The 24,085-nt window shown below is 33.3% G+C and overlaps 1 protein-coding gene across 13 annotated transcripts in view; it reads left to right on the forward strand.

The window, feature by feature from the left end:
* TBCK (TBC1 domain containing kinase) overlaps nucleotides 1-24,085 on the forward strand; it is a 284,662-nt gene that overhangs the window by 46,778 nt on the left and 213,799 nt on the right. For all 13 annotated transcript variants that reach the window (XM_064285475.1, XM_064285476.1, XM_064285474.1 and 10 more), the window contains 3 exons: nucleotides 13,455-13,569; nucleotides 15,761-15,834; nucleotides 23,784-23,925. In XM_064285475.1, coding sequence (XP_064141545.1) covers nucleotides 13,455-13,569; nucleotides 15,761-15,834; nucleotides 23,784-23,925 — 331 coding nt within the window. The remainder of the gene's footprint in view (nucleotides 1-13,454; nucleotides 13,570-15,760; nucleotides 15,835-23,783; nucleotides 23,926-24,085) is intronic.

The raw sequence follows: 24,085 nt of genomic DNA on the forward strand, positions 1-24,085 counted from the left end.
TGCTTTTCATAGGTATCTTTAAAGTTACTGGACCTGGCTGGTAAGTGTGCTAAGGTCTATCAAGTGTTGAATGTCTTCTAAAGCCAGGAGCTATGACCACAGTGTGGCATAAACAGGAAACTGCCTGTAATAGGCTTCTCACTGTATCCTTTCTTCAACCAACAGTATTCTAGTGTCTGTCCTTATAATAGGTGCTTTTCAAAAAGCAGGAGCCCTGGTGGTACAGTGGTTAAAAGCTCGACTGCTAGCCAAAATGTTGGCAGTTTGAATCCACCAGCAGCTCCTTGGAAACCCTTCGTGGCAGTTCTACTCTGTCCTGTAGGGTGCTATGAGTCGGAATCTACTCCAAGTCAACAGGTTTGGTTTGGAGTTCATTCAAGAAGCATGCATTTTTTTTTTTTTTAAAAGAATATTTAGCTTCCTTAAATTTCTGAGTTTGAGCAACAGTACTCTAGAATCTGTGATAGGTGCTGTTCAAGAAGCACAAAGTTTTTTTTTTTTTTTTTTTTTAAGAAAAATAGCTGCTTTAATTTTCCAAGTTCATTAATTTTCAGACTATCTTGCTGACTTTGTGGGGATTTTTTTGTTTCCTGGCATCTTTATCAAACTAGAAGCCAGAGAATCTGGCCTTTTCGCTTTTGCAGAGGAAGAAACGAACACAACAGATTTTATCACCACCAACATCTATTGGTACGCTTATAGCAGAGTGGGTTCTCTTGTAAGATAATTGGACTGGGAATTTTAAAACTGCTGACTACAAAAAAATACATATGGGGTTCATAAGTTCATATTCCAGCTTCCTGATATGACTATCCCAGTTATTTATGCAAATACAAGCAATTGCATGATTTTAAATTAGAAATTATTTTCTCATTCTGAATCATCCAATGTGTAAATGGGCCTCGAAGGGAAAGAATTACATAAAAATGATGATGGTGGAAATTTTTGTGCATTTCCCTTGTACCAGGCATTGTCCTAAGTACTCTACAGTAATTATTTTATTTCTTTCTTAGAAGAGTACTATGATGTAGATTGCTACTATTACCTCTACTTTATGTATGAGAAAACTTAGGCTCCTATACATAATTTTTCCAAGGTCACACAACTAAGGCACAAGAGGTCCAGATTCTCCCCTAATGTTGGCAAAATAGTCACATTAACTCTAACTTCATATCATCTCAGGTTATAGCCTGCCAGAAAGGTACAAGCCATTTTATTGGTTGCTCAGGTTAAGTCCTGAGATTTACTCAGTTAGAACAGTTTAGGAACAGTCACTGTGGCCAAGGGGTAAGGCACTGACAAAGGTTTGAGTCACTTTTCCATTCTTAAGGGCAGAACCCATAGGGGAGAAGTAGAACCTGAAATGAAATCTGAGTTATCACTGGGAGAAGGGCACATGGATACCGAGGAAGAAAAGAGGAAAACAATGTGTCTACTACATTTTACAGATAGGGTAACTGAGGTTTAGCGCAATTACCACTACCTGTCACCATGGTGTAGCTAGAGCTCAAACCCTCTATTTTGTCTTCAGCATCCTTAAGTACTGAGAGGCAGTATAGTATAGTAGTTAACAGCATGCCCTTTAAGACCAGCCTGTTTGAATTACAACTCCGCCATTTACATATTAGCTTGGGTAAGTTATTTAACTCTTCTGCGCTTCCTTTTTTTCACTTTACAGAATAGTGGAGAGAATTAATAATAACAACAATAACAAAAAAAACTCGTTACCATTGAGTTGATTCCGATCATAGTGACCCTATGGGACAGTAGAACTGCCGCAGAGTTTCCAAGGAGCACCTGGTGTATTCAGACTGCCAACCTTTTGGTTAGCAGCTGTAGCTGTTTACCCCTGTGCCACCAGGGTTTCCAGAGTTAATAATAGAGGTAAATTATTTGTAAAAATACTTCATATAGTATGTACTATCTAAGTGTTGCCTATTAGTAGTCATAGTGATAATAGTGTTATTATTATAACTAGTATAAATTACGACAAACCACACTTAGGACCATCTTTTTTTTTGCATCTCTTACAGTTAGTAATATGTACCACATACAGTGTTGCAGTGCCTACTTTGCTGATGTTATTTATCATTCTCGGCTGTTCACTGGCAGATGTTCAATCTTATGATTCATAAATATACTGATAATAAAAGGCAATTATAATGAAAACTAAAAAAAGTGAGGTACAGTATTCAATTTATGTCAAGACCGGCTAATGATGGACTTGTTGCAAAGGAACCCTATCCTAAGTCAAGGACTACCTCTGTCTAACTGCACTTTTCTATTCATATGTTAGTATTTATTTAATTCTTAAGACATTTTGTTATTTTTTGGCATCATTTGTCTTTGGTGATAGACCACCAAAAAAAAAAAGAAATCATGTGTGTTTGTTTTATTACAGCATTTTCCTGTACAGCATTTGACACTGTCAGATGTAAATAAGCGGTTCAAAATGATGATGATGACTGGACATTCCTAAATCTGCCCCATATGTCTGAGGCGAAAGCAAGATTCTAAATTTCATGATTTAATGTACTGTCTTACTTGTTTATGGTCATGAATTTTTATTTATTCACCCGTCATAAAGGTTCTCACACTTCTTCAGGTGGCCGAGAACTTAGAAAGCAATGTGTTCTTTGTAGAGCAATATGTAATACAGATTAATACAATTTAAGAACAGTTTAAAAATATTTGAACTAAATTAGATACCATCTTTAAGGATTCTGGGTTAAATACATAAGTAGCCCCCGGCATTGAGCAATTTAAAAGAAATTACATGGGAGAACCTAAAATTGAGAGCCCATAATCATTAATATATTAATTTTCTATAAATTCATAAAAGATAAGTGCATTTCAATTTGTAAGAAACAGTATTCTGGGGTCCTCATGGTGTTCAGTGGGTAAAAGCTCTTTCTTACCCTCTTGAGTAACTTGCTGGAGTGCGTATGATCTTCCTTGCTTTACAGCATTAAAACCTGAAACTTTAATTCAGGGATAGGAGAAATAGAACTGACTCATCAAGGTGATCTGGATTAGGAAAAAGGAGCCATCTATGTAGATTAGCAAAGCTCACTAGAGCTCTGCCTTAGGCTTGGGGACAAAGTCTCAGCTGTTGAAGTATTATTTTGCCTTGATTTCCTTCTCTAATTTTTTTATGCTTGTATTATAGAAACTGTACAGGATAAAGAGTAGAAGTAGCAAAGAATAAAATTTGTATTTTTGTATCAAAATAAGATCACAACTAAATAAGGCTATCCCAACTTCTGATAAATAGAATGGGCACCATAAATAGAGGATTTTCATCAACCATTTTTTTTTTTAATAATTTGCTTAAAACAGATCAACACGTTGTTTAAACATTGGTTTCAATTCGACAGACTTTTTTTTTCTACTATGCTGTCTTCCAAACACTGTAGTAAAAATGAATAAAATATAGGCCCTCTCCTATTCGTTGTTTGTTGCGATGGCTTGAGGGTAAGGTGACAAACTGCCTAAGAAATCCAAAATGTTGGTCCACTTAAAAATAATTTTGAATGGTCTCAAATCAAAATTCTGAACAGTAATAGAAATTTGTTATTTATTATATATATATGTATTATTCAGCAATAAATACGTTTAAATTTAATTAAAACAACAACAATAAAATATTGGCTAGTGGAAACCCTGGTGCCATAGTGGTTAAGAACTACGGCAGCTAACCAAAAGGTCTGCAGTTCAAATCCAACAGACGCTCCTTGGAAACTCTGTGGGGCAGTTCTGCTCTGTCCTATAGGGTTGCTATAAGTTGGAATCGACTCGATAGCAACAGGTTTTTTTTTTGTTTTTTTAAAAAGGTAGTAACAGTTAGGGTACAGATCTGATCAAACATGTACCATCACATAGGTTGTGTCACAGAGAAGAGTTGCAGTCCTTTGTAGTGCCAGATGCTGCCAGGTTATGGGAAGTGGTACTCACTACCCGGTGTGTTTTCACTGCCAGTGTCAGTGACTATGGTGGAAGAATTATTTTTAGAGTGTCTGTGCCAGGATAGTAAAGCTGCTTGGGAAAAGAAAACATTGGTAGGCCAGAAATACCTAGCTTACCTTGGAATTCTGCTTACCAAATGGTGATTTTATTCTTACATAGAAATAGAAAACTGTTCATATTTTATTGAGTCAGGGGAATAGTGGTAAGAGCCTAACATGCAATCTTTGTTAATTTATGAAATATAAATATAATGCAGCAAAATATTATTATATAGTTTTTATAAAAAAAGAAAATCCCAGGCTGTTTGGAAGAGACTTGGACATTTTATTTTGCTTTGAAGATAATTAGTTTTCTGTGCAAGGCCAGTAGCTCATGGATCCCCATTTAGCCCCTGTTTGGTGTTATATTTCCCACTTTATAAATTTGCAAACTGAGGCAGGGTGAAGTGGGAATACTCTCCAAGCAGAACAAATCGGTGATAGAGTCTCCTGGCTTCATGTCTGAATCTCAAACCTCTAGACTATGTTTTCCATATGTATTTTGATCTTATCAAATTTAATTTTTTGCTGAGATAGGAAAGTTATCTAGTATTCAGATTGGAGAGTTAATTTCCCAATTTACTATATCCCATTGAGAATTAGCTACGTTCCAGACTTACAGCTTTCAAGTTTTGTTAGTTTGGAGTGAAAGCTCAATTGTGAAATATGCTCGGTCTCACAATTTAGAGACTGATGGTCTGATTTTTCTTAGACTTACTACAAATAATCTTTAGATAGCAGTTAAGCAGTGGAACTTCCATTTCAAAACATCTGAATTTGAGACAAATGAACTCTTAAATTTTTTATAGGTGGGTGTCATTTCAGGTTAACACATGTGTGCCCAATAGTGAAATGAGTTGTTTGCTTTTTTCGAATCCAGAAACTTCAGAGGTTTTTTTCCTTAAAAAAAAAAAAAAGGTTGTTCTGTTAAATACTGTGATATTTTTAACAAAATGTCAAAATTTAGTAACTGATAAGTGGTACATTACGAGCCTCAAAAATATCAGCTCATCACTGAAAACACCTCCTCTCCAAATTCTGGAATTATAAATCAGTGAATTACTAGTCATTATTAACTATTTTTTCTCCTCTCTTAAATCACACCAGAGCTAACTATATTTCATTTGTGTTTTCTTTCTGTTAACATTTTACCTCAGGCTGATGCCAAGTAAGGAAAACTGTAGACCAAAAGGAAAATTGCTGAGGGAGAGATCAGGTTTTATAAGGTGAAAGAACATCTTGAACTCATAGAATCCAGAACTGTGTTTCCTCCCTTGGTTTTCTGACAGTATGGGTGTTTTGGCTTGTGGAGTGGCCCTTAGAAATATCATGGGTCATGGATCTGAGGAAATAGCATGTGTGGTTTTAGTTACCACCTATATATGAATGTCTTCCAAAGATACCTCAGCAACCCTGACCTCTCAGTCTCTTTCCTGGCCTCTGTTTCTAATCTGAATAATATCTCTCCTTGGAAGCATTGCAGAAACCTAATAGAACCGATGCTTTGAAGCTGATAGGAATCTCTCTTCAATAACTTGGTCTAATTTACAGTTTTAGGCAGATATTAACAAAATTATCATATGACCTGCTGTGCCCTGGTTCATTCCTGTATCTTTCAGGAAATAAGGAGAGATGAGTACTCTCTGTGGCTGGCCAGTGCATGCACTTGAGCAGTTTATGGTAAAATGAACACTGTTGATCCATTACTGTTTTGACATACTTTCTTCAGCTATTATTTTATTGGCGGTAAAGAATTTAATCTAGTTATCTACACCCTCTTGCGTCATCCTGTGATATTTCATGCATTTATTGAAAACGTATCATTTGATGCGTACTTATTGAACATCTACTTTACGGGCACTATAATAGACATAAGGGAGTTAAATTTAAATAAGCTAAGACTTAACCTTTAGGTACAGTGGTAGAGACAAACCTATGCAGAAATAATTAACCTAAATTATTAAACCCTGCAAGTATATACTGTCAAAGTACAGGAAAGGGGATGTATTTATGCCAGGGTATAGAACAGAAGAAATTTTGAAGAAACTCATACAGGTAAGTGACCTTGAGTGAGATTTATGAGTTCACCAGATGGACAAGGATGAAAAGCTATTAAGGATCCTGGCCAAAGAAATAAAAAAATGTTGATATCTATATATAGATATCAACTTTTTTGTAAATATGTATATGTATATGGTTAAGAGCCCAGGCTGCTAACCAAGAGGTCAGCAGTTCGAATCCACCAGCTGCTCCTTGGTAACCCTATGGGGCAGTTCTACTCTGTCCTAAAGGGTTGCTATGAATTGGAATCTACTCAATGGCGGTGGGTTTTATATATGTGTGTATATATATATATATATATATATATATATATATATATATATATATATATACACACACATAAAAAAATACATATAAAAAAGTATGTATATATATATATATATATATATATATATATCTGACAGAACACATGATCTAGAATAAATAGAGAAAGAAGGATGTCAAGAAGGGACTAATTGAGAGAACAGAGGAGGCTCAGAGAGAATGGGAGGTCTCAGATTTTGATGAAATTAAAGAGCAGAACCTCAGAAATGAGGAACAGAGATATATAGGAGATGTAGTTGAAAATCTGGAGGTTGAAAGTAAAAGTATCATAGGTTGAGCAGTGTTTCATTGTAACAGACTATCTGTGTTCGGAGATTTTGGCAGGGGTGAAACCAAAATATGTGGGTGTGAATATGTGAAGCCAACCGATCCATATAGGTATTAAACCTGTAATCTTGGCCTCATTACTTTTATGTTTTAACTAAAAAAAAAAAAACCACTGCCATCAAGTTGATTCTAACTCATAGCAACCCCATAGTGTTTCCAAGGCTGTAAAACCTCTAAGGAAGCAGATGCCATATCTTTCTCCTGCAAATCCTCTGGTGGTTTACCAGTTAATTACTTTAACCACTGCACCACCGGGGTTCCTTGTGTTTTAACTAGCTAAGTTAAAAACCTACAGATTGTTCAGGGACAATTGAATCAGAAACACACAGTATAAATTTCTTTGAATTACATATGAAAAAGACTAAACAGACTATATTTGGGATTGTACTAATATACAATCCCAAATATAGTCTGTTTAGTCTTTTTCAATTATTTTTTTTTACTAATATACCATGTACTGGCTAATATTATTTGAAAACTCATTAAGTCACATTCAAAATCCAGATACAATCAAGTTGATTCATGCCTAGAAATGATAAACAATAGTTTTTTGTTGGTGGTGGTGGTAGTGGGTTTTTTTTTTTTTTTTTCCTCTTTTGGTTTTTATCTTTCTGAAAATCTATGAGTTTTGTAGGTCTATTTTGGTCTCACCAGTGCAACAATTTTTTTTTTTTTAATTTTCCTCTGAACACAGAGAGAAAGGCTCTCTGCTACCTTAACTACTTTTATTTAAATTATCTTTTATAAATTTGTCTGTCTCTCCAACTATATTTTAGGCTTCTTGAATGTGGAGATTGATTCTTCTTTTTAGTATCCAGGGGGACTAATGCAATAACAAGCGCATGGTAGCCATTCAATTAATATGTTCGAGTATAAATGAATGTATCTTAAAATTTCATCTTGCCTTATTAGAAAATATCAGTCATATTATTTTAGAAGGGATTGTTATGCTCATTAAACTCTTCAGAGTATTGGGAACAATTGTAACAGTGTAAATGCTACTGCCTAAGTCTCTCAAGTAACAATGAAAAGTGAAAATTTCAAAAAGAGGAGAATATTTTCTGACTTGAAGTCTAATTTATACTTTCTAGGTTGGTGGTGTGTTTCTCTATAAACAAAGTTCTGACTTGGGAATTGTGTAGGATAAAGTCCTATTGTTCTGTGTGAACATCTGGTCCGAATCCCATTCTCTTAATCCTAAATCTTTTCTAGTCCATGTATAACTAAACTGTAACACAGGGCCATTATTGAACATATGACTTTTATTTTTAGTTTGCTTTTGCATTATAATTTCCTTAGCCACTTCAAAATTAAAAAGAAATAAAGAAAGAAAAAATTTCATGACCTAAGATCTTAGCAGCATTAAAGAACACAGCTTTAAAGACAAACAAGGAAACAAAATCCCACAAATACTGGTTCTTCCTTCTCCTCATTACAGAACATAGCGTTGTCTTTTTCTTCTTTTGTACCTTATACTTTAAAACAAATTTTAAAGTTAAAACTCAAGAGTTCAACAGGGCAAAAAAGCAAATATTGTTTACTATCTGATTTAAACAGAAGAGTGCTGAGTCTATTAACTAATTCACATGTGGTCTGAAGTAATAGGTTAGAAGGACTATGTCGTGAACTTCAACTTTATGTTTAAACTATTAAAAATGATTTGGATTCATATGCTCATCAGTTAATATTTAACATGAATGTGGTTTTGGCATACAAATATTTTCCTATTATGTCCTACAATCAGAGTGCAAAAGTACAGTACAGAGCAGAATATACAGTCTTCTTTGTTCAGCTGCTTCAGAGCTGGCTTAATGGAAAAGTCATTTTGAAGGTTTAATTTCACGAGAAAGACCTCTGTACTGAAGTGGTGTGCAGCTGAGGTCCTCTAGTGCCACAACTGTATATGGCAACAGCTTTTAAGAATTTGTGAAATGTGCGTGTGAGATAGAGAAAGAGTGAAAGAGAGAGAACAGGGACAATAGAGCTTACTTTAAAGTTGACTTATAAAGCCAAATAAGCTCAAAAAAAACTAGCTCTTTGTGTTTTATTTGTTAAAAAAAATCCCAAGGAAAGTTTTTATTTTTAAATGGCAAGGGGTTGGGTGTACTCTGTCATGTGTATGTATTTATCAATGTAATTTTAAATGTTAAAAACTTAAGGATCCTTCTAACTATAATTACTGATAGTATACAAATGAAAATTTGTTAAATGTTTAGACTCTTACCTTTACACAGTTGGTTTATTTTTTGAGATGCTTGTGAAAGCTGATTCAACTCTATTTATTCCACATTGTTCCTCTCTCACACATATCCTGCTTGCTCAGGACTGACTGACATGACACTTTTAATACGGGAGAAATTATTTGCTAAAGAAGCATAGTTTGCAAAGCAGATTAAATAGAATTCTTTATAAATAATAATCTTTCATTTTTTTACATAATTCATGGGAAATATCAGATTATTGCTTCATTTAAAAACATGACTGCCAACCAAGACTGCCAGACTGCCAGACTTTTGAGGAAAAAAAAAAAAAAAATCGATTGAGAGAAAGAGAAATGCCAAGAAGAAAAAACAAAACAGCACAACCCTCACTACAGAGGAAATGAAGATGACTCTTTTGTTTTCTGAAGTAAAAGAATTCTAATAACTATCCTCTGAGAGACTGAAAAGAATAACTTATCCATAACCAAAGAACAAGAGCTATTGAAAAGTAACAACTAGAGAACAGAAGAGCTCCTGGAAATTAAGTAATGGAATAGGATAGGGCTAGAGGCCATGCTCATAAGAAGTATAACGGAAAATTCATATGGAGAATACTGTATTTTTATGCAAATAACATGCACCTTCTATGTTTATTTGCCAACTGACCCCCCCCATGAGGTATTTTCATAAGTGTGCTATGCTAATTTTTTTACAGCAACATGTAAAATAAAAAATTGGCTTAATGGCGCTTATGAAAATACCTCATGAGGGAAGGGTGCAATTGGCAAACAAATGTAGAAGGTGTGCGTTATTTGTGTAAAAATATGGTAGATCCAATTTACATCTCTCAACTAAGAAATTCAAATAAAAGATACAGTGAAGGGGAGAAAATAACCAAGAGATAACAGAAATCAACTTTCCTTAGTGTTAATGGAACATGTGAGTCTTCCAAGTAAAAAGAAGACCTAATGTTGACTTTTTTTTTTTTTAATGTTGACTACCACCACCTGCCTGTGAGTTTGTTATACTGTGGTGGCTTGTGTGTTGATATGATGCTGAAAGCTATGCCACTGGTATTTCAAATGCCAGCAGCCTCACTCATGGTAGATAGGTTTCAGTGGAGCTTCCAGACTAAGACAGACTAGGAAAAACCTAGCACTCTACTTCCAAGAGTGATGAAAACCCTATGGATCACAACAGAATATTATCTGGTATAGGCTGGAAGATGAGCCCCCTAAATTGGAAGACACTCAGAATACACAGTGGCCACACAGTGGATGTGAAGATGATACAGGATTGGGCAACGTTTTGGTCTGTTGTACATGGGGGTCGCCATTAGTTGGAGCTGATTTGATGACAACTAACAACAATGTTGACTAGCAGAAATACACAACGGTCCATAAGCTTGATTTATTGGTGTTAACTTTAAGAGATCTAAGGATACAATAAAAAAGACTCCTAAAAGCTTCTGGAGAGGAATAGCAGGGTATCTACAGCAAAATCAGAATCAGATTGATACTAGATTTCTCACCATTGATACAAAACACTAGAGGACAATGGAGTAATTTTTTCCAAGTTGAAGGGAAAGAGTAAACATTTTAAGACAAACCATACTTTAGAATGTTTCCTAGTCATGCTTCCCTTATGAAAAAATTTTTCAAAGAAATGTTCCAGCTAAATAAAAAAGAATAATATGAGGTATAAGAACTGATGGTAACTGATGATAATCTTCACAAATTGAATTTTAATTACAAAATTATAGTGTCCGTTAAGTCCTAATGGCTGAGACATTATCTCTTGAGAATTATGCTTAGTTCTGCAGTGAATGTTTAGTAATCGTAGTACGGCAGTGTACCAATGACTGCTCATCTCTCTCAGAGTAAAAGCCAAAGGCCTTACAATGATCAAAATGGTCTCACATGCTTCAGCTCTTTGCTACTTCTCTGACTTCACCTCCTACTACTTTCCACATTACTCTACCGCATGCACAGTGTTCTTGAACTTTATCAAACCATTGAGCATTCTCCCAGCTCACAACTTGCTGTGGCCTCTACCTGGCCCATTTTCTGGACAACTGCCTGTTTTTCTCACTCACTTTAGGTTTCTGCTCGATTGTTATCTTCTTAGTGACGTCTTCCCTGGCTGTATTATGTATAAAATTGCAATTAGCTGCCCAAAACTCTCTTTTCTCTTCCCTACTTTATTTTTCTCCTAAGAACTTGATCACTATATGTTATGTTATTTTTTTACTTAAGTATTTGTTTAATCTCTAGGAAAGGAACACAGCTTTCTTTTATACCATTTTAAAATTTGATAATGTAAAAGTAATATACTAATGAAAATCAGGGATTGGGAAAGGAAAATGGGAAAGTCATAAAAGCATGCTAATTGTATCATCTTGCATAATGAAGAGTTAATTATATTAAATAAGTATCTAACCACCAGAAAAATTGAAACAGAGACTTCTTAAGGTGGTTACCTCTGGGAAGTTAGACTAGGGTGAAAGGGAAAGGAAGATTTTAGCTTTTCATCTATGGTTTTGATTTCGGGGAGGAGGCTATGTTGCAGGTATTCTAATATTTATTTTATATGACTCACTGTTTTTTTCTAATTTAGGTTTATGTAGGTATAATTTAAATACATTGAAATTTAAATTTACTCTTTTAGTGTAGAGCTCTATGAGTTTGACTGTTGTGTAACCATAACAAAAATCAGTTATAGAACAGCTCCATCACTCCTTAAAATTTCAATGTACTCCTTTGCAGTCAATCCCTCCCTCAAGCCCACAGCAGTCACTGATCTGTTGTTCTATTCTTTTACTTTCAACCTACGTCTTTTATATACTGTGGGTTCTTGTAGACTGAGTATAGTTGAGTCTTAATGCTTACCCAGTCTTAAAGTCCTTGTATTTTAACGGGTAAGTTTAGACCACTTACATTTAATATAGTTATTGATACATCTGGATTAAAATCTAATACCTGTTTTCTATTCCTTTTGGTTTTTGTTCTTATTTTTCCTTTTATTTTGCCTACTTTTAGATTGAGTATAGCTTTGTCAATCAGCTAGACAGTAACAGGTTATAGTTTTATGATTCCATTTTATCTTACAAGTCAGAATCAAATCAATGGCAATGGGTTTTGGGATTGGCTTGTTACTTATACCTCTTTAAAAAATTACTTTTGGTGACTATCTACAGATACTAATTTTTAAAAATCTAATTTAAAATTACAAATAGAAATGAAATCTGTATCAAAATGTTAATATTGGTGGTTTTTAGGGGCTGTGCTTGAATGAGTCTCCCCTTTCTTTGTGTATATTATTCCCAATTTCTTACATGAATGATTTTTTATTAAAAATATTAGAAAGGGGAGGAGAGAGAGATAGGGATGGAAATAGAAAAAGAATATGGTCATCTGTGTGGAAGACGGCTTAGGGAGGATATGATAAGAATTAAAGAGAAGTATTTGATAAACTGATAAATCATAAGTTACTGTTGGTTGATTGATTTGTGGATTGATGTGAAAGTCAGCTCATGTCTGTATACTATAAAATATATCATAGCTCTTTCTCGGGGCTTAGATATATATTTTTTAATGTTGAAATTTTGTTTTATTTACTTTTTGTTCAACTCTAGCATTTATAACTCAAATATTTTAATTTTATGGGGGGGCTAAAAGGAGATAGCTTTAATTCTCTAGACTCATACTTTTCTTTTAACTATGCTTTATGTGAAAGTTTACGAATCAAGTCATTCACTCATACAAAAACTTATACACACCTTGCTATGTACCCCTAGCTGCTCACCCCCTAATGTGACAGCATACTCCTCATCTCCACCCTGTATTCCCGTGTCCACTCAACCAGGTCCTGTCCTTCTCGGCCTTCTCATGTTGCCTCCAGACAACAGTTGAGGGGCTTAGATATTTTGTCTTAACCAGAATAGTTGGCTTTTCTTGACTTAGTTCTACCATTTATATTCACAACTTGTAGAAGGTCAGTTATACCCTCTGTAAATAATACAGGTCCCTGAATGGTATAAATGGTTGCACTCACCTACTAACCTAAAGGGTGGCAGTTCAAACCCAGCCAGTGGCACCGTGGAAGAAAGGCCTGACAATCTGCTTCTGTAAAGATTACAGCCAAGAAAACCCTATGGAGCAATTCTAATGTGTAACACGTGCAGTCACCATGAATCAGAGCCGACTCCATGGCAACTGGTTGGTTTTTGTTTGTTTGTTTTTTAGTAAATAATACATATCACCAAAGTTAAAGTGCCATCCTGGAAAGAACAAATGCTGCTATTAAAGTAGCCCTTAGGAAACTTAAGACCTTTGTCAGATCAATTCTATTATAATCAGAAATTCCAAAATATGTCCAAATAGATATTTTCTAAAAAGTATAGATTCTATTTTCTGAGATTGAAATAAGAGCAACGAAAATAAAACTCTTAATTTTATCACTTGTCCTCATTTCAGTCCTTAAAACAGGTTCCATATCTGCTTTATAACTCACCTGTGACTTTTTGTGTTCTTTGTAGCTATTCGAAGGTTTTGTGCATAGCATTTGAGGTACTTCAGGGCTTGCAGTATATGAACAAACATGGTATAGTACACCGTGCACTGGCTCCTCATAATATTCTTTTGGACCGAAAGGTAAGTGTCAAATAATATAATAAATTAATATTGGTTTATTATTTGAGGTTGGATACTGAAATCAGGCCTGCTCCATTAATTAAAGGGATCAGACAATGAGAATATGTTTTAAGAATCTTTATAATGAAAAGACTGTGAAAGTGGTATCATTGTGGTTGTTAGAAAAACATAAGAATCTTAAAGTATATAAATCCATATGCCTTTCACATAGATTATTCTTTTTTTTTTTCTCAAGTCCATTTTCTAAATTTCATGTTTTATTTTTTCCTCACATTCTTTTTTTCTAAAAGATATTCTTTGTGGCTTCCCAAGCCTCACTCTTTTTTTTTTTTAATTGTCCTTTACAGCTCAAGTTAGTTTCTCATAGAAAAATTTATACACACATTGCTGTCCTTAAAGTGTGACAGCACACTCCTGTTTCCACCTTGGAATTCCCATGTCTATTCAACCAGCTCCTATCCCTTTCTGTCTTCTCATCTCTCCTCTGGACAGGAGCTGCCCATGTAGTCTCATATATCTACTTGAACTAAGAAGTACACTCTTCACAAGTATCATTTTGTGTCTTATAGTCCAGTCTAATCTTTGTCTGAAGAATTGGCTTCAGTAATGGTTTTAGTTCTGGGTTAACAGAGAGTCTAGGGGCTACATCTTCTGGTCTCATCTTAGACCATTAAATCTGATCTTTTTAAGTGTAATTGAGTTCTGCACTCCACTTTTTTCCTGCTCCTTAAGGGTCTCTCCCTTGTATTCACTGTCAGGGTGGTCATTGGTAGTCTAATTATTCTGGTCTCAGACCTAAGCCTCATTTTGACTGTGCTTTTATTTTAAGTAAGCTTCTCAGACTAATTAGGTAGAATATTATTCTTACAAACTTAACTACACTGTGTTTTCCCTTCTTCTTCTTCTTCCCTCTTTCCTTTCTCATTTATCTTCTTTATTCATAAGCTGTTAAAACCTAGCTTCCTTTTATATTGGAGTGCTGCTTCTTTACTTGGAAATCTTATGGGGGATTAATAAGAAGCTAAGCAACCCTTTTAAGAGAATTGTGGAATATTTTCAGGAACAACTGTAGTTTCATTCCTGTTGATAAGCATATAAAAAGTTTTTGGTAATTTATTTCTTGAATTTTTCTTCTGTATCAGTAGGATTATTCATTTTCTCTGATTCTTTTCCAGACTTCCAATACAGCTACCCTATGGTATTAAAAACCACAAAAGAGAAAATGACACTTATTAATTTCAGATTTATGTCAATAGAGCGTCATTACTATAACTAATCTAAATTGTTTTAAAATATAAATCTTCTATAATGCTGGAAAATAAAGTTCCTGGGAAGAAAACAAACCAATTTTAAAATCAACTTAATTTTTTAAATCCATAAACATCTAAAAAGGGAAAAACTTAAGAGACTTATTTGTGTTTGCCCTGTATTAAGAACCTCACACTTAGGATAATTATGTTATTCTCAAACAATACTAAAAATTGTTAGAAATCTAGGAGATTCATCAAAATCCTAATGGTTTTTGAATCAGTCTTTTCAAGTTAAGAACTCCTAAGTCAAGGTTAAATTCTTATATTAGGAATGAAGCAACTTCTTGAAAAAAAATTCTTTTGTAGAAATTATCACAAAACATTCTAACCAAGGATTCAAGAAAAATGAGGACTTCCTGATTTAGCCAAAAGCCTTGGATAATATAAACAGCCAAATTTTTAAGAAAGTATGATTTGTTATTTTGAGATATATACACGTACACCACAGATGTATATACATACATACATACAAACTTGTGTATATATGGAGTCTTGGTGACACAGTTCTTAAGCGCTCAGCTGCTAACCAGAAGGTCAGAAGTTCAAACCCACCTGCAGCTCCATGGGAGAAAAGACCTGAGATCTGTTCCTGTAAATATTACAGCCTAGGAAACCTTTTGGGGCAGTTCTACTCTGTCCTATAGATAGGGTTACTATGAGTAGGAGTCAACTCAACAGTACACAACAACAACACATGCACGCATACATACTGAGTATATAGCAAAATTTAAACACTGACAGTTTGTGATAAAATTATGGTAAACTAAAATATAATCTCTTAATGTTTATGTAATGGTTTTCTTAGGAAATATATAATAATGATTTTTGTTTCCAGTAATATTAAGATATTTTATATTGCTTTTTCTCCTTCACTATTATAGGGGCATATTAAATTGGCTAAATTTGGACTTTATCACATGACAGCTCATGGTGATGATGTTGATTTCCCAATAGGGTAAGAATATGTTTTCTTTTATTCTAAGTTCTATCTCTAACTTTGTAATCTTTGATGGTGTGTATATTTTTGCTAGTTATTAATAAAATATTGCTTTTTGATTCTAAAAATAGCTTTTCTTATTAATACATTTTAATTTACCATGTATATTTTTGAAAGAGTACCAGTGAGTTTTTTCCAGCATCCTAGAGACCTCTGATGTAGATACTTCATTGAGTTGGCAGACAGGCTAATAAATCATTGATCATTTTTGCTTTTTAATGCTTACTAATTAATTTTATTTCAGTCGGAGTTAGATATGTTTGAGGTAAGTTCATAAGATTCTCACATAATGACAATGTGTGTGCATCAAGAGACAGAAAAACCTCTCTCACATTATTTTCAGTTTAAAGTTTTTTAAGTTTAATTGTCTATTCTCTAAAACCAAATGGTATATTAAGACTCTAGTTGAGTTATAGTAGATATCAGAAGTAATGGGGTAAATTCTGTAGCTGTAAAACTGTATTTAAGTTTGGAGGGGTTCGTTTGATCACTTCTGATAATGGAATTCCAGATGTATGTTGGTTTCCTAGAAAAGGACGGAAGTTTATTTCATCCTGTACCAAAATAGGTGCTTTGAAATAGATTTTTGTATTACATTTGTTGTGTGATTATTTTTTAAACGTTTTAATAATGTAGTTTTTTTGGTGTGTGTTTCATTTTTACATAATTTTATATGTATACCAAAAAAAGAAAAGAACATTGCCATCAAGTCAATTATGACTAATAGTGACCCTAAAGGACAGAGTCAAACTGCCCCATAGAGTTTCCAAGTAGCACCTGGTGGATTTGAAGTGCCAACCTTTTTAGTTAGCAGCCATAGCTCTTAACCACTACACCATCAGTGTTTATAATATGTATACACATTATAGAAATAGTACAAAGAATTCCTCTATAACCTTCTCTTAGATTCCCTAACGTTAACTTTTCACTGCATTTGCTTTATCTGTCTTCTTTTTTTTCCTGTGACTGTGCATGTGTGTTTAAATATAATTTTTTTTCTGAATCTTATAAAATAATCATGTGTGATTGCCCTTTATCCCTAAATACTTCAAATTGTATTTTCTAAAATAAGAAATTTTCTTACGTAACCATAGTACAGTTATCAAAACCAGGAAATTAACACTGGTAGAATACTATTATCTAATCTAGGGACCATACTCATAATTTTTCAATTGTTCCCTGGTTCATTTTAATAGTATATATTGCTCTTTGGGCTTTCTAAAAATCAGTTCTATGGGTTTGGTTTAGGTCACAGCATTACTGAGAATTGTGGTATGGAGTTGTGGAATTTTTCTTGAAGCAGAAGGTTGCTTAAAAACTTATTAAGATATAAACAAACCAAAAAAAAAAAAAAAGGCTCATTTATAAATTATCCTTCCATCTTTATAACTTAGATTGTAGATTTCTTATGTAAAATTTTCATTAGCTAAGGCATAACTGATAATCTTAAATTATAATAAATCATTTAGCCATTCCTTCTTTTCGGAATACGTTTATTGAACACCCCCTTTTCTAGGTTCTAGATATACAAAGCAAACCCTGGTAGCATAGTAGTTAAGAAGTACGGCTGCTAACCAAAAGTTAGGCAGTTCAAATCCACCAGGCACTCCTTGGAAACCATATGGGGCAGTTCTACTCTGTCCTATAGGGTCGCTATGAGTCGGAATTGACTCGACGGCAACGGGTTTGGTTTTTTTTTTGGTTTAGATATACAAAATGAACGAGATAGATTCCTGTCTTAAGAAAGTCATTGTATAATGGGAAAATTTTGCTTTTATGTCCTACTTAATAAGGTGCATATATTCATTATCTTATAGTTTTGCATATCAAAAACTCTAAGCAACAGTTCTTTTCACAAGCATAAAGCAATATTTTATAAAGTTAGTTGCAGTTTCCTATTTTTTTTTAATTCTCTTTTGAATGTAATAAGTTCATAGTAAAGCTCTAGCACCTTTGTCATGTGATAATTGCCTTTTGAAGTGGCTGCTGCTGCTTCCTTTTGTCTAAATCAGTTTGTTTAAAAGACAACTCTAAAAACGTAATGCAAATAAGAATTACATTTATTTAACCACAATTGGAAAAGAATTACTGTATGTTTTCAACTTACTTCAGGGTTCTTTAGGTTTTAGTGTTGAATAGAAGAAAGAAGGTGATTTTTCTTAAAACACATCAAGCAGCCTGAAGAAGTACACTTAAATATTAAAATGCTTAGATAGAGTTGGTCTTGTTTTATCATTTGATCTGGCTTGCTTTGAAGTCTTGGACCCAAAGGGTCCACCAGAAAGTATCAAAGAGCAAAATGTGGAACATTAGCCAGGAAAAATAAAGTGATCAAACAGCTAAGGCATGAAAGAAAATATTTACACCAGAAGAATTTTGCAGTTGATTCAAAAGATAAATATTAAGGAACAACAATGTAAAGTGATAACATCTGTTTCAAACTGGACATTCATTTCAATTGGCTAGTGGCTTAATACCTTGTTAAAACATCAAACAGATGCTAAAAGCCACTTATATTTACCTCACCAGTCATACAGCAAGTTCTAGTAATTGTCTTTGAGTGTTAAATTACTGTACTAAAAAAGATAGCCTGTTGAAAAGAGATTATCTACTTAAAGAATGATTTTAGGGCTTATTGTTTTTATTAATTTCTGTCATTGATTAAAAGGGAAAATAGAATTTTGGAACAAGAACTCCCTCTGTGCTTGTAGAAATGACCAGCCAGAATTTTTGATAGAATAATTTACCGATGATGTTGCTTGAGTTTTTACTAACCATACGATCGCTTTTAGTTTAAATGTGCTGGAAATACGTATTAAAAATTAACAATTTGCCTCCTAGATATATCATGGTGATGATAACGATAAACTATAATACTGCGTTTATGCCACATTTTCCATTTTCATAAAGCATCTTTATGTATTCACTACCATTTATAACAGTTCACATTTTCCATTTTCATAAAGCATCTTTATGTATTCACTACCATTTATAACAGTTATGTAAGGTAGTCATTATTCCTTATTTTGAAGATGAAGAAATCCAGATCACATATTTAATATGTAATAGGATTGGATTAGAACACAGGTATTAAAATATCAAGTCCAGTGCTTTTTCCAGTAGATTCCAGCTGTATCCAGAGATTTCACACGTTCATTAAAAAGAAGAGCAATATGCCCTTCTTAGGGTAAGTAAAATGACATAATATAAATTTGTACATGAGAGAAGTACATGAGCAAATTAAAAGAAGATATTGATATCACCATCATCATTATATTAAAATGACAAAGGAATAAAAAAATTAATTCGTTCATATGACTTTAAATTTGTGTTCTCTGGCTTAATTGACTTGTATTTCACATGTAAATCTGAAGCACTGGCAATCATTGTGTAAGGACATGGCTTTAGAAAAAAGAGAGGAAGAGAAATAGAATTAATATTTGAGTGCCTACTTTATGTAGATGTTAATTGCATTTTGATTGTAGTCATTATTAGATGATGTCATAGGGACTATCTCCTAATTATTAAATTGTTTTATATCACTAAAAAATAAATGAAAAAAGGGTAGTCTACATATGTAATAAGTAGGGCAGAATTCCACTAATTTTTTTTCATTTTTCTTCAGAAGCTATTTTTGTTTGTTTGTTTCTTTTCTAGGCAGTGGGATTCAGATTTTGCAAATTACCAGTAAATCTGGTTCTTATGTACTGTCCGCTTTTTAAATTGTTGTCTTTTAGGCAGGCCTGACAGGCATTTTTGATAGCAAATTCTCTTTTTTTTTTTCTTTTTAATAAAAATATACTGAGCATATCTTATGTTTAGGTCTCATTGGCAGTTGCTGAGGAGTTATAAAAATTAATAAGATAACCAGCGTCCTGATGGTGATTTTCTGTTGTTTTTTAGACAGGAGGTTAAGTGTTTGTGTATTAAATACTATACAGTATATAAAGTATATAAAATGTATCATATATCATGCATAGTATATTACATAAAATATAGAACAGGTAAAATGAGTACTTTATAGTCATTAGAGAACCATAGGAAGGGTACAGATAAAATACGATGAAGATTCACTGAGAAGAGAGTATATTTCCATCTGAGCAGATGAATTAAGATTTAATGAAACTCATCCAATGAATTTATCAGAAAATTAAAGTTAGAAGTTCATCATATCTTATAGAATATGCTCTTTATAAATACTCTGTCTTTTCTATTACTAAATAAATCTGTTTACATTTATGAGTTTAGGAGACAGCAGATATTAGAACAGTTTTTGTCTGGTTGGGAAATTTTTTATGTAATAGTATGCTTCTCCTTATATTTACCATTGAATTCCCTACTGTGAATTTCCCTGTGATAGACACAAATATTTATATATACACTGGAATTAACCTATATCAAATTCTCATAAGGTCTCTAACCTAAATTTAGTAAGGTACTAAAAGAAGAGGAGGTTAAAAAAAAAAATTAACCTAAACAGGAGAAAACTCAAATATACATAATAAGATACGGCAATAATAAAATAACTAGAGAATCAGAGAACTTTTAGTGAATCTATTAAGACTATTTTGCTCAACCCAATGCAAATTGGAGAACTAGGATGAAATGTATGATTTGGGAGGAAACTATAAGTTACCAAAACTCACCGCCAAAGAGAACTTTTATATCTAAATAGACCAGTTATAGAAGTGTAGAAAAAGTTTCTTCTCCTCAGAAAAACGCCTCAACCAGGCTTTTGTAGACAAATTCTACCAAAGCTGTAATGAATAGCTAAGTATGTTGCTATTTTAATTAGAATGATACACACTTCATAATTTTTTTTTAATGGGATGCTTCTGATTTTTTTTTTAATAAACTAGTGTAACACGAATCCTAAGACCTGCCAAAGAGCCACATAAAAAGTATAAGTACAAATGTCATTTATGATATTAATGTAAAACATAAATAGAATATTTTTAAATCAAAGCCAGAAGCTTTGTCTGTCATCAGATAGAGACATAAATCTCAGCCCGAAAGTTCATAGATTAAAAACAAGGATATTTATTAATACCACTATTGTTGAAGAATGTGTTGTTGGTAGTAATAAATGCAGTTAGACAGGGAAAATAAATAAGATGTATTTAAATATTGAAAAGGAGGAGGTAAAATTATAATTTTTTAAGGTAGCTACTGGAAACAAAAAAAAGTCAGGTTGATTAAACATTAGAAAATCAATTAATGTAATTAAAATACTTAGTAATTAAAAGGAAAAGACTCCTGTACTTTTTGTAATAGATGCAGAAAAGTTGTTTTAAAAATTTCAAATTTATTCATGATTAAGACTGAAAAAGATTATTTAAAACACACACAACAGCAACAATATAATGGTGACAGGTTAAAAACATTCCTTAGGATTAGGACCAAAGCTAGATGTCATCTAGTCACCTATTACCACTTTTTTTTTTTTGAATGTTGGACAAGAGGTTCTGCCAGCACATATGAGGAGGCAAAAGGAACTAAAAGATATAAGAATGGAAAAGAAGAAAACTTGTAATTCACAGATAATTGGATTGTCTACAAAGAAAACCTAAAAGAATACGCTTCAAATTATTAGAATTAGTAAAAGTTCAGCAAGGTTGCTAGTTAAAAAAGTTAATACACAAAAATAATTTACAAAACCAAGAAAAAATATGAAATATCTAAGAATAATCAAGTCAATATTTGTAGAAAAAATTAATCATTTTCAAAAGAAATTATAGAAGACCTATTTAGGGAGATATACCTCACTCATATATTGGAAGACTCAATATTGGAAAGATGCCAGTTCTCTCCATCCTGGGTCTGGGTTTGATTTATTTTTAATAAAATGTCCAACCCTGTGTATGTATCTGCATGTGAAAGAGTGAGAACTTGACAAAATTGTTCTAAAATTAACTTCTAGGACAAACATCTAAGAACAGCATAGAAACCCCTGAGGAAAAACTAAAAAGTGTGTGTGTTTTGGGAGGATTTGCTTTATCAGTCATCAGTAATTATTTATATAAATAAAGTTATAGATTTGAAATAGTGTAATGGTATAAGATTGGGCAAATTTACCAATGGAACTGAATAGGGAGCAAAGAAGCAAGCCTATATGTACATGGAGATTTGATTTCTGGTTTTTTTTTTTTTTAGACCTGGCAGACTAGTGGAAAGCGCTCACTACATGATAGCTATGTAGGAAAAAAAAAGAATAAAATTTTACTTTTATCTCACGTTATATAAAAAATTGACTCTAGATGGCTTAAGAAACTTAAATATGAAAGGATAAAGTATTAAACTTTTAGGAAATAAGGCAGATGATTATTGTTTTAACAAGATACAAAATCATTTATTATAAGGGGAAACATTAATTTGATTGAATTAAGGTTAACAGCTTCTAACTCATAAATAGAATGAAAAGACAAGCCACAAAATGGTAGAAGATATTTTTAACTCATAATTACTGAAAAAAAAAAATCCAAATTACAAAGAACTCCTAGAGATAAATGAGAAAAAAAGCAACAACTGAGCAGAAAATAGTTATCAGAACAGACTTGATCTGCTTGCAAGGTTGGCCCTTGGCTTGAACCTGGGAGCTTGTACTTCGGAACTGTTGCCATGGTTCCGTAACTGATAAAGGTAGCTTACTGTGCCTGTTTGTGTAAACTATGTGTTTTATGCTTCCATTTTAGGGGTGTTGAATTTTGGTACATGCTAGGCAGAGGGGGAAACCCTGGTGGTGTAGTGGTTAAGTACTACGGCTGCTAACCAAAGGGTTGGCAGTTTGAATCTGCCAGGCACTCCTTAGAAACTCTATGGGGCAGTTCTACTCTGTCTATAGGGTCGCTATGAGTCAGAATCAACTCGACAGCACTGGGTTCGGGTTTGGGTTTAGGCAGAGAATGCCAACATGACTAGCCCCCAGTGAAAACCTTGGACCCTGAATCTTTAATGGGCTTTCCTAGGTTGGAATATCATACAGCTTACATGTTGCTACATTTTCATTGCTGGTGAAAAATGCATGCCATATGACCCAGAGGGGAGAGAGAGTATCATAAAGAAGCTTGCATATAGCTTCCTCCAGACCCTGCCTCTGTCTTTTCCCCTTGTAATCTACCTAATGATCTTTTAGTGCTACTTCTAAGAATTTATCTATCAGCTAGACATACATTTGTGGGGAATGGAATATTTACAATATGTTTATTTCAACAGTTTGTAATAGTTAAAGAATGGACCTTCCAAAACATCATCAGAGTTTGATCACATATATTAAATGCATGTGTACAATGAAATTCTTTGTAGTTTTCAAAGGAATGAGGCAACTCTTATTTATCTTTTTAGAATGAACTCTAAAGTATAGTATTAGGTGGGAAACAAAGGAATAGAGTAGTGTGTACAGTATGCTATCATGTGGGGCAGTGGTGGTAGATGGATAAATAGGATATAGATACATAAACATACACACATACACATATACATATTGGGGGTGAGGAGGGAGGAATATCTTAGGAAGGACACACAAATAATCAATGTTTTCAAAAAATGGAAACATTGATTATTGCCCGATTGGTCAACTGGGTGACCAGCATACAGAGATTGAACTTACTTTTCAATTTATATATTTGAAATCTATATATTTTTTTTACTTTTGTACTACTCAAAAGAATACTCTTTTAAAAGATAAAATGGACTTTAAATAATAGTTCAGTATAAAGAGTAAATGGACAGTTTTTATAAAAGTCTGTATTACAATGGTTAGTTTAGAATTCTTCCTAGCAACAGTTGCTTATTTAATTGCATGGAACTTTTATATAGATCTGACCACACCAATAGTAAAAATATACTACTACTTCTTTCCCCCTTTGCAGTATATAGTACTTATCCATTATTTTAATACATCATTATAGGTATCCATCATACTTGGCACCCGAGGTAATTGCACAAGGAATTTTCAAAGCCACTGATCATATGCCAAGTGAAAAACCATTACCTTCTGGTCCCAAATCAGATGTATGGTCTCTTGGAATCATTTTATTTGAGCTTTGTATGGTATGTATAAAGAAAAGTTAAAATAATATAATTGTGTTTATTGGAATGAGCCCTTTGGAAAGGCAAGTTATTTGGTAATGAGTTTTTACTTTACAGATTGATTAGATGTGAGGAGAAAAAGCTTAATTTTTGATTTGACTTTTTAAAAAAAAACCTTTTG

Source organism: Loxodonta africana, chromosome 5 (genome assembly GCF_030014295.1).
Source record: "Loxodonta africana isolate mLoxAfr1 chromosome 5, mLoxAfr1.hap2, whole genome shotgun sequence".
NCBI classification, from domain to species: Eukaryota; Metazoa; Chordata; class Mammalia; order Proboscidea; family Elephantidae; genus Loxodonta; species Loxodonta africana.